This window comes from Trachurus japonicus, chromosome 14 (assembly GCF_045865225.1).
Source record: "Trachurus japonicus isolate A0001 chromosome 14, Traja_1.0".
NCBI lineage: Eukaryota > Metazoa > Chordata > Actinopteri > Carangiformes > Carangidae > Trachurus > Trachurus japonicus.
Genome location: NC_140920.1, coordinates 24,180,313 through 24,192,510, shown reverse-complemented (window position 1 = coordinate 24,192,510; position 12,198 = coordinate 24,180,313). Strand labels below are relative to the sequence as shown.

The window sequence follows — 12,198 nt, the reverse complement described above, 5'->3', positions numbered from 1 at the left end:
ATTTACCCGTGCTAAATGAGATTTGCTGCTCACTTTTCATGTCGCCTTTCCACATGAAAGTGCAGCTTTTATCATCCCTGACCACTTTCCCTCCACTTAACTCCCTTCTGGAGTCAGTTCCCATTCCTGTCATTATTCCCTAACCATCTTTTTGTCCTTTTTTGGCCACTGTTCCTTCACTGAAAACAAATTTAAATGCAAACAAGGCAAATCTGCCTAGCATTTCCTCCCACAGGAGAGATGTTTAAAAAAAGAAAATGAGAGGAAAATCATTGCAATCTCTCCCCCTGCGGCATTGCTTACAGACATGCACAAAATTGTATTTTTGGGGGTTTGTAGATTGTTTATTACAGTGATCCTTTGTGCACTCCTTTGACAAAGAAGATTACTTTTCAGTCAACATTTCCACGCATAATTATGTGCATGTGATTAACCTTGTGAAGAGCTATCCACGCTTCAGTCTTAGGAGCTACCAATCTACCAATTAGGCACAGAAAAAAATGTTTACTATTCATGTTTGTGTGTTTCCTCTTTGATTGGTGCAGCCCCAAATGTTGCACTTGAGAATTTAACTCAACACTATGCACACGCTTTCATCTGGAAATGATCAAAATTCAAGGTCTCTGAACAGTTGGTTGTTGAAATTGTGCCCCGTTCCCAGGGGCTTGTGGGTAAATGAAGCCGGTGGTAGGGAAATCTAACTATGGTTTACATTTGCTTTAAATCCTGAAACAAGATTAGCACATTGTTAAGCTCTGACTCTCATCTATGATTAATTACAAAATGTGATCATCATCATCATCATAATCTGTGGCTCAGTGAGCAGATGGCTCAAAAACTCTTACAGGTGTGTCAGCGCCACATCTGTGCGGGCCCCACATGTAAAACACTTGTTTGCTGTCTTGTCAACTGCGTGCTGCTTCCTATCAGGCTGATGGCAAAAAAAAATGAAGCGGCTGGTTACAGCGCTACATCACACACACACACACACACAGAGATTTCCTGGGTTCATGCCAAAGCCACGCACGTGCGGCAACGGCTGCTTATCCACTCCTCATGCATTAGCGGCATTGCATGGACAGACGAGTCGTGAACGGCGGCAGTATCTATCACACGAAGGCTTTCCCTTTTCATTTTCGGTGATTATTACAGCACCATCTGCTTCGCTCTTTTGCAGCAATACTGATACAAGCCCATTAGATGTGCGTTTTGAGTTAAAAAAAAGCTGTTGAACAACTCACTCCTTTATCTCTTCCTCGCCTATTTAACAGTCAGTTACACAGTCACATCTCATAATATGCACTCAACAAATTTAACTACTTTCCTGCTTATTACATCCCAAACAAAATCAACAACTCTCACAGTCATGAAAATACCTAATTACATTTCAATTTATTTCTGCAGTAAATAATGCTAACAACCAAACAATTACTAAAATTTGGAAAAGAAAAAAAGGATTGAGATCTGGTTTAGTGCACAATTAACACCTCGTACCAGCTGTAGAGTGAAACAGGAATTCTCTATAAATTCAAGTGATGTGATGCCTTGCGGATGCAGTGCAGAGTAACAGTGGGTCATTCATTAGGTCAGATGGTTCACAGTTTAAACACTGCTCTGCCTTACCTCAAAAGAAATCATGACTGGGTGATAATTTTGTGAATAATTCAAAACTTGAGTACACACAGCTGAACCATCACAGTTCCAAATACACCACGCTCTGCGCTGAAGGTGACCGAGTTCAATGTTTAAGCTGAAAATGAAAATCCTGTATCAGGAAAACCTTTGTTCGCTGTCATTCCTGATGCTGTGAGGAAGTTTTTTTACAGGGAAATATTTCAAGGTTTTGACTCAGGAGGATGGGTGAATAACTTCTGAATGAATTACAAGTCAGTTTAAAAGAAGTTGTCGGCAATATTTTGAGAAAACATTTCTTTTTCTCTTCCTGCGTTGATTCTTTCTCGAAGATTCACACACTCAGATTTAAAGTTTTACTGTCTGATTTAAACTAAATGATCATACTCATAATGATCTGTCTTGATTACCAAGCGCAGTTGTTCAAAAGAAAAACCCATACATTATTTTTAATGTTAAGTTAATGATCTAAAACTTTAGCAGTAATTCTTCTATTATTGATAGTTGCTCAAATTCCTCTTGTTCCTCCACCGCACATGATGACATATTTGTCTGGAGGATGACTTCAAGAAATTATATGGGGTTTTTTTTTGTTAACTATGTTTTTTCTTGTTGGGAATGTGTTGAATGTGGATGGTGAAGTTCGAGTGGACACATTTTCATTGTACAGACTGCTGTAGTCTGATGTTTTTGTTTCTTGCCCTCTGTTTATTGTACAGTACACCTCCGTGTGCACTCTATGTCTTCTAGCATATTTCTTTCTAATTTATGTGTTGAAGTGGGTCATGCATGCCCACACTCATACTCACACACACACACACACACACACACAAAACAGCTGGTAATGAACATCGATCTATCTTCACCAAAAAATAATTTCTCTTTATAATGTAAGAGGAGCTGGATAATGAAAAGAAGACCCATATAAAGATACAGGGTATCATCCTTCTTTTCAATGTACAGTAGGGCCTACATTCTTTCTTTCTCTCTGCACACATCCAATTTATATTCAAATATATATAATATATTATATTATATATAACATTGTCATAACCCCGCAATTGTCCACATTGAGACATTTTTCTCTCACCAACATATTTGTTGGTTGTGGCTGAACGCTGGCATGACTTCCCAAATGATGTTCTCCCTTGTGATGTCAGAATCTTTTTTCAGTATCATCCATTGTAAAACAAGAAGGCAGGCACAGATATCAGGTGTAATGATACACTGATCTGATCTGAGTTTCTGTCATTTGTTCATTTACTGAAACATCTCAATCACTGATATCTCATACAGATATGGAAAAGTGCTTTTAGAATACATTTTGCTTACATATCTGAAGCAGACAGGTGTTGTGTATGCTTCTTTTTTAGTTATTGTTTTTGTACAGTGCTTTTCTGTTGGACTATTTATTGTTCCTGTTAATTTCAACCTTGAATATCTCATCAACTAAGGATGGGCTGTTATGGTTTATGACATCCTTCACTTCTCCTCTCACACCAGCATGAGATCCAGATTGTGCTTTTAGCGAAATGACTCAATAGCTATTGGACTAATTTAGTGGTGTCATCAGGTTCAGTGCAGTGTCTACTGTCTTAGTGTCCACATACCTGCAAAACAATATGTTATGAATATAACTTCTGTATCACGCCCCCGTGTGGCCTGACTGCACTGAAATACCTCTATTCACACTCTTACGGCAGATGATCTGTGGTAACATATGTGAGGCCCTGCCTGCATGTACGTGCACCGCCATAGTCTTCCTTCAGTTCAATAGCTGCTCTTCACCGAGCCCAGCTGCGTAGCGGGGCAACGTAGTGTTGTACCTTGTTCCTCTCCTTCAGGGAACAGAACTTATATTAATAACATTTCGTTCCCTTTCAGTCAATTCACTCGGTACAACACATATAGTATGGGACACATACACAGAGTCAAACTTCCAATATTCTAGTGCATCGTAGACCCAGCAGAAAGGACAGTGTGAGCCACTGAAGGGGTTGTCAGGTCCAAACGATAAAACCAAACAAAAGTGTGCGGTGATGACCAACTGGCTGCAGCGCAGATATCACTCACAGAAACCCCTTTAAACAAGGCCATGCCTCTGGTTGAATGTGCCCTCACACCTTGGGGCAACAGAAGACCCCTGCTGCTGTAAGATTGGGAGATAGCCTCCACAATCCAGTGGGAAAGCCGCTGTTTAGTCAGCACCTTGCCATTTTCCGGATTAGCAAAACAGACAAACAACTGGTCACATAAACACACACCCTGGGCGCAGTCTATGTAAGTGCATAGGGCACGGCTGCACGCACAAGGCACAAGGATTGTAACCACCTCTGCTCCTCAGATGCAAACGGAGGGGTGCAGTAGCTCAAGAGCTCAAAAGTCATATTCTGTAGCTGCGGGGATACTCTTAGGCAAATACGCCGCATTCGGTGACGGAGCTCAGTGCACGGGTCGTGCTAGCCTGTGTTCGGTAAATCTTCTCCAGCTGCAACATGGAGAACCTGCAGTGCTTGGATAGGAGCGTAGTGGGACAGCCGACACTGTGGTTCTGGGCCGGGGCCAGATAGGCTGCCAGGGACGCCTCCATAGGCGGAGGGTTGACCAAACCAGCCTTTCCAGCTCCATCCAGGTCTAAAAACTGTAAAGTCGGGCACTGTGGCGGCGTGGGCGGTTGTTCCATGTTGAGGTGAGTGGCGCGACAAAAACAGGGATCATGGGCAGGCTGTTCTTCACAGTCGTCGGTTCAGGAGGAAGAAAAAAACAGGAGAACCAACGGTTTCTGAGCCGGTGGAGGAGAGGGCCAATCTTCCTTCTATCTTTTAACTTCCAGTTTCTCAGCCGCATGGCGGTACAGTGTTCATCCTTTGATGCACATCCAGGCCGATGTCCAGCACGTCATCCTCGTGGTAACAGGCTAGCCCAGGTAGTGGCTTGCTAGGGACCCAGCTCAGACGAAATTAGCGCTCCACGGGTAGCCAGCGGCTACAGGGGCAGTTAAGCTAATTTTGAGCCAGCAGTAGCCACAACAAGACCAAACTCACTAGCAGCACCTAGTTTGCCTGATTCGGTATAGAGGTATTCTTAGCGAGGTAAAGAGCAGCTGAAGGATGTCTGTGGCGGTGCACGTTACAGTATGTGCAGGCGGGACCTCACATAGGCCTACATCACCACAGATCATCTGCCATAAAGGTGTGAACAGAGGTGTCTTCAGTCAGGCCACGCGGGGGCATGATAGGCTATCCCATAGGCTACCATATGTGTTGTACCAAGTGAATCATCTGAAAGGGAACTATAATGTTACTCCTGCCTGCCCCCCTCTGTACTTTGTATTCAGTGCTAACTAGTAGGCCTAAATATTAACATGCTTACACTCCAAACTAACATGGTGAACCAGATGCTAATGTTAGCATTTAGCTGTACAGCCTTGGCTGTAGATTCTTTAAAGTGACAACAATATTTTTCATGATCATTATTTTCAGTGTCAAAGAGACAGTTTCTGTATGTGGTATGGTGGTCGTGTGTGATGGGTTGCTTTATTTCGGCCCAAGGCTCATTTGGACAGAGGTCCAAATGTCACACTTCTGTGACACTTCACTGGTGTATTTTTGTTTTGCCATACTTGTAACCACACTTGTAACCACTCCAAAAATATTGTCTATTTTTTTTCAAGAAGATTATGATGTCTTTAGAAAGAATTGGATGGTTTACAGTCAAACTTTTTCATGCACTAGTAGGTTCATTTTTTGATAAAACAAAAATCTGTCTGGATTTTTGATCCCCCCAGGAGGAATATTGACATATTGGAGTTGAGTAAATCTGGCATGGGACCGAACATTTCTTTAAAGTTTTTTTCACTGTTTATGCATGGGAAGTAGGATTTACTCTGAAGAAAGAAAGAAAGAAAGAAAGAAAGAAAGAAAGAAAGAAAGAAAGAAAGAAAGAAAGAAAGAAAGAAAGAACATTGTGGAAAACAATAGGGTCCTGGCAGCTTAGGCTGCCCGGCCCCTAATAACTAAGTCATGTAATGGCAGAAATGTATTTTTCTCTTTTCTTGTTTTGGCAGAATACCTCATCAGTGGAAGTGGGCCTGACTTAGTTAAGACTAGTCAAATCCCCTCTATTCCTCTTTTTACATAAGCAGAGCGCTCAGAGCTGTAGCACTCTGACACTTTAATGATGGAGGAGAGGAGTCTAAAGTGATTTCCCCACAATAAGAGGTGACTAATGTCCTTGTACAGGAGGTGCTGAATTGCTGTCTCCACTTTGTGCATCATGGTGCATAGTGACAGTTCTAGGTTGACAGCCTCACACCAAACATATACTGTAGTTACAAAAAGAAATGTGTAGAAACTGTTCACGCTTGCTGAAGCTATAAATAAAGCTCCGGTGCGTTTTGCACAATGCACTTTTGACACGGTTTGTGCAGATTGATTACGCAAGTAGAAGGAGACGCACATCAGGGAGGCCACCCCTCCTTTACACTACCCACCACCAAGGTCTGGGGTCCCTGCAATACTTCAGTTCCTCCCTGTCAAATACAGGAGTGATCAGTGTCTGCAAAGGACCTCTGCAGGCATCTGTAGGCGAAACACTGGGTGGGATATGAGTCCTATAAAGTGCAAGACCTGTCAGTGGCTTATTGTTTCTGAAAGCTTCCTTCACAGTTTCTAGTGTGTTGATTTTGACAAACAAGCCAGAAACGTGGCAGCTACTTGTGTAGCAAATGATTATTTACAGCTGGATAATGTGGACTACAGACCGTACAAACTGTTTTGGTTCAGTTGTAAATCAGTTAGATGAAAAAGGACCTGTGTGCCTGGGTGTCACAGAAGCTCAAGAGCTATGTCCATACGGTTGTCCCTCTACTCTGTCAAAGCACAGCGAGTGGCATCCCTGATAAAACTTTGTCTGGGGCGAGGCAATCAGCAGTGGGCCAGAGGCTTGAAACCTTTGGTATGTAATTTCAGCCCACTTGGCCAACAATCACACCAAGCTTGACAAGCTGAGGCTCCTAGTGCCCTGAGAATTACTGGTGTGGGGACAATGGTCTGTGCAAAACAATGCATTTTTAGATTATTTAACTCACATTGGGTTAGAGTCTGTAAAATAATCATTTAAAAGGGGCATTCTATGGAAATATTACTTTCTTAAGGCTCTTTAACAAGATGAAATAGTGGTTTTAGCACCAAAAAGCATCTAAATGTGTTTTTACATCTCATCTCTGAGGCTTTTCATTTTCCTTCTGGTAATGACAGACCACTGAGCCAATCAGAAGAGAGGAGGTTCTGAGCCTCTCTTTGTGTGTGGCAGAGAGCAGTGACTGCTTTGTTGTGACATCACAAAGTAACAGAAGTTCTGATGGCTCGTATTAAAGCTCAGTTTCTGAATAAAGGCTGTGTGCATTTCTCTGTGTACTGAGCGCTTTCAGCCTTTCATAGCCTTAATATAGAAGTTAGACATGCTTAATGATAAAAAAAAAGGATATGGAAATCTAGCTCAGTAGTACATTGGACCTTTAATATAGAAACGTGTAGCAATTTTAATTGAAGCATTTTGTAAAATGCATGTGTGTTACCACCAAGGATATAGAGTACCTTTGCACCTTAGGGCAAACCATCATTTAACATAATGTCAACCTTAAAGAGAGAAATGTAAAGTGTAATATGAATGTAGTAATTTTATATGCAAACCATGTCAGTGCTTTAAATGTAAAGTGGATAAATGCTACTCCTGCCTCCTGCTGCAATGAGCCACCAGGGTTGAATGTGCTTATCCTGACGGGCTGAGCACACGTTGGCAAATTCATTGTGCTGAGAGGGGAAGTTGAGAGGGTGAAACCACCACAGCCACATTAGAGGGCGAATCCAGTGTTAATAGAACTGTATAATTATGGTGTCTGCGTTATAATGAAACATATGACTCAAGTCACAATTAGGAAGTTAATGTAACTGTGAAATATATTTTAGAGCACTGACACTGTCTCTCTCCCTCTGTGTCCTCCTCTTCTTCTGCAGGTAACGTGTTTGTGGTGAGTTTGGCATTTGCCGACCTTGTGGTAGCCTTCTACCCCTACCCCCTGGTTCTTTATGCTCTCTTCCATGACGGATGGGCGCTGGGAAACACACAATGCATGGTAAGACCGGATCACGAAGACAGTGTTTCAGTTGTCTACCTCTACAACACTCCCACTACAGTCCGACACAAACACCCCTCTCTCTTTATTCCCGTGCAGGTCAGCGGTTTCCTTATGGGGCTGAGTGTCATTGGCTCCATTTTCAACATCACTGGCATTGCAGTGAACAGATACTGCTATATCTGTCACTCGTTCTCCTACAGTCGGCTGTACAGCTATCGCAACACTCTGCTGTTTGTTGCCTTAATCTGGCTACTCACAGTGGTGGCCATTGTCCCCAATTTCTTTGTCGGTTCCCTGCGCTACGACCCCCGGGTCTACTCCTGCACCTTCGCCCAGAACGTCAGCAGTTCCTACACGGTGGCCGTAGTGGTGGTCCACTTCCTGGTCCCCATCGCAGTGGTTACCTTCTGTTATCTCCGCATCTGGGTGCTTGTGATTCAGGTCAGTCTCTTGCTTTTCCTCTTGCTGGTTATTTATCTCTCCACAGGCGCACAGGGGTTAATGGTGGGACTCTTTTTAAATACAATAACAACACCAAGCACAACCTGAGCACTTTCCATCAGCTTTGAATAATTCAAGAACCCTATGGGCCAAATAATAACAAGGGTCATCATCCTGACAGAGTTCATCCAGATTGGACCTGCAATGTAGGAAATATATGGGCCATCTGAGTTTTGAGACTCTGACCTTTAATAATTGACCCTTTGTTGGAAAAGTCAGAGTCGTTTTTTGTTTTTTTAAATCTAGAATAGAATGACAAAATACATCAACATAGTGTTTGTTGTTTGGGGAATGTCGAGGGCTGGAGAGAAATTAATTTTAATACAGTGAATCCAATCAGTCTAACACCAGGAGCTGCGACTTCTCAGTTCAATGGATCTCGACTACAAATGAACACATGGAACAACGACTGAGTCTAAATGAAGAGTGAATGTGATGTCTGATTATCTCCAAGATGCAAAGTGCCTCAAAAAAATAGTGCTAATCAATAGCTGGGAGGAGACTATTGTACTCATTTTAGTCTGTGAATTAGTAATATTAATTAAATTTGATTGATTTTGTGTCTGCAACAACCCAGTCGTGAGCAGCAAAGAGTCACCCACCACTGATTTTTCCAGTCAGGAATCCTGCAGTTGTTGAAATCCGGGGACTTCCTCACGACACATTCAGGGGTTGTTTCCTTGGATGACGTGTGGCTCCACCGGTTCCTTCAGCTGCTGGGAGCCTGGCGGTCTGCCGACAGACTTCCCTCTGTTGGCACCACTGCTGATCTCTCTGTAGGCGTTACAGGGGCACATCGTGTTTTCTCCCTGTTCTGTTGCGGTTTGATGCAACATAAACTCTAATTACAAAACGAAACTTTTTCTAAATAACTGCAGAGTACAAACACGATGACCCGAAAAATCTTCAAAATGAAACAGTGATGATGATTAAAGTTAAATTACTGAGATTATTCTGAGGCACTCCAGCTTTTCTGATTCAGTTGTTAACTTGTCACACAGAGTGTGCATGTGTGTGTGTGTAGACAAGGAAAACTTAATATGGAAACATGAGGCAGAAAACAGAACAAAAGCGAGAGAGGAGCAACACACACATGGGAAAATAAGTGCAAATGGCAAAAAGCCAGAAGACAGCGGTTCAACCAGTGGGTCAGTGTGTTGTATCCCTGAGGGACCAAAAGCAAGGCCAGTACTTATTTTCTTGTTTCTATTTCAGCTAAGTGTTTCAGAAACACGTTCAATTTTCTGCTTAATGTGAGTTTACACACAAACATCACATCCGCCTTCCTCGTGAGCCATTAAAATGTGAACTAAATTAAACAAGATATAAACCTGATGGCGCCATCAACACAAAGCCTTCGACATCTACGACTGATTGATCAAGTGTGTCGAACAGCATAATAAATGGTTCTTAATACTAATAAGTTTTTTCTTCATCCTGCTCCTTTTCATTCATGGTGAAAATGTGTACACAATGTATATGTGCAACTATGTGAGAACCATGAATGAAATAAATCAAAAATGAAATGAAATGAATAAAAGGCAGTCGTTTGATGAAGACATCATTAATGACTGTTTTGTATGCAGGATACATTTCAGACTTCTGCCTTTCTAATAATTCACATAAAAAACTGTTGTTGAGTAATAGCACAGCGGGTTCACTGAACAGGTCATATTAATTCAGATACTGTTTGAAAAGAAAGACATCTCCTGTTAGAGGGCTTCAGGAATGTGTCTTGTGCATCATGAATGTTGAATTAAGAGGGAAAGTGAGCAGATAGATGGAGCAGATCCCTGGAGTGGTTGTACGTGTGTGAAACAGCGAGACAGAGAGGTAGCAGCCTTCTGGTATCGCTCACAGTCTAATTGCCATCTTGTGTGTTTTCATCATGTCCAGGTGCGGCGTAAAGTGAAGACCGAGGAGAGCCCACGCCTCAAACCGAGTGACTTGCGAAATTTCATCACCATGTTTGTGGTCTTCGTGCTGTTCGCCATCTGCTGGGCCCCGCTCAACCTGATCGGCTTGGCGGTGGCCATCGATCCGCTGCGCGTGGCTCCCCGCATCCCGGAGTGGCTTTTTGTGGTCAGCTACTTCATGGCCTACTTCAATAGCTGTCTGAACGCCATCATCTATGGCTTACTCAACAGGAATTTCAGGAACGAGTACAAACGCATTGTCACCTCTGTCTGGGTGACTCGGCTCTTTGTGACAGAGACTTCGCGAGCCGCCACGGACGGCAGGAGCATGAAGAGCAAGCAGTCACCGCCGCCGCCACACAACAACAACGAGTCGGTCAGAGATCGCGCAAACAAAGAATGAGAAGTGGATCCTAGAGTTTGTTCAATGGTAAATCCTGTTTTTATGTGACATCCAGATGGTCGTGCAGCTAAAGAGAGTCAAATAACACATGAAACTGGAACACATGGCCTGGTTTTCTGTAGGCTGGTGTTGGCCGTCACGGTGCAGGTGATGTTAACATCTGTTTTTGGTGAATTATGTTAATGAGCTGAGTTATTGGGAGTTGAAAGTTGGGAGGGTTAAGTCAAAAACTGTAAAGTGCTAATAAGGATGATTTCTCTTTAGCATCAACAGAGCTGCAATGCAGAGCTGTTGCTGATCCTGTTAGAACGGGGTCATGTTTTGCAGTTTCATGTCACTCTTACTCTAAGAACAATCTGAATGGTACATTAATATTACATGAATATGTAATATCCTTTAATGTCTGCTGCTGTAGACTCTTAGACATATTTGAGAAAGCTGGGTAAACACACACCTCTCTTTAGTAACTTCAGAAGCCTCAAAAAGTGCAACTCGCCTCACCTAGACGCTACATTAGTACACAAGGAGATGACGTCAGTGTGTGTGTGTGTGTCTGTGTGTGTGAGTGTGTGTGTGTAATGTCGACTCTGATGGGGTTGACATGGTGACAGTGAAGGGGTCAGAACTGAACACGAAGCATATAAGTTCATGCTACCTGGTCTGACCCTCCCGCACTGCAAAGAAGAGACAGAAACTTAGTAATAATTAATGAATTCATTAATTCAGGAATTAAAGTGAGTGATAAGATGACACTAGTATCATACCATGTAAAACCTGGTTGTTTTTGAAAGTTTTTCGAAAAGCCTCAAAACAAAGCTGCATGTGATGTAGTAGGTGGAGATAGATGCCTGAATATTATTATTACTGCTACTGCATCCATCACTCAGTACAGTATATCACCTGTGCTGCTCTGCTGCTGCCATTTGGACATTATTTAACTTTATTACAGCGCAGGTCACTGTGGGCTGCACCTTGATATTTCAAATACAAACTCTGCCTCCAGGAAGGCTAAATGTTGATTTGATATTGGGGTGTTAACTCTGCAAAATCCAAATATTCCTTCAACTTTAAATAAGATTTTGCAGTAAAAAGTTTATTCTCAATGAAATACATACACTTTTCTGCTATAGTAGAGCCACATTAGTTTACAGAGCACACAACAGTTTCAACATACTGTAATGCTTGGGCAAATAATTCATTGAAAATGTAAATAGACTGTATAAAAAGCTTTTGCCAAACACATCATAATGATACAACATATTAAAGTGCAGTTTGTAACCTAAAATATTAAACTGTGATGGAGATACTATCGCAAGGAGACAAAATAAATGTAAAATGACTGTGAAACCAGCATTGAGGACGGTTTAGTGTAGAGAAGTGAAGTCAGTAGCTACATTTATATGTAGTTTACTTTAGCTACGTCAGAGCTCGACCAGGCCTTTTAATTGGACGACCTTCCTTGTCCCAGTTTACAAGCACGGGAGAGGAATTGATTTATTGACCAAACTCTGTCAGTTTCCACTATGATAGGTGGGAATATGCCCCCATTTCTTGTTATTAGTATTGGACTTTTTTCCGGTTGATCCATTTCATCACAGACCAAACAG

At 42.3% G+C, this 12,198-nt stretch overlaps 1 protein-coding gene across 1 annotated transcript in view; it reads left to right on the top strand.

Annotated features, from left to right (window-relative positions):
* The window catches only part of mtnr1bb (melatonin receptor 1Bb), a 34,891-nt gene extending 23,580 nt beyond the window's left edge, over nt 1-11,311 (top strand). The window contains exons 2-4 of the mRNA XM_085798449.1: nt 7,650-7,768; nt 7,868-8,212; nt 10,169-11,311. Coding sequence (XP_085654575.1) covers nt 7,650-7,768; nt 7,868-8,212; nt 10,169-10,591 — 887 coding nt within the window. The 3' untranslated portion in view covers nt 10,592-11,311. The remainder of the gene's footprint in view (nt 1-7,649; nt 7,769-7,867; nt 8,213-10,168) is intronic.
* Nucleotides 11,312-12,198: the final 887 nt, after the last annotated feature.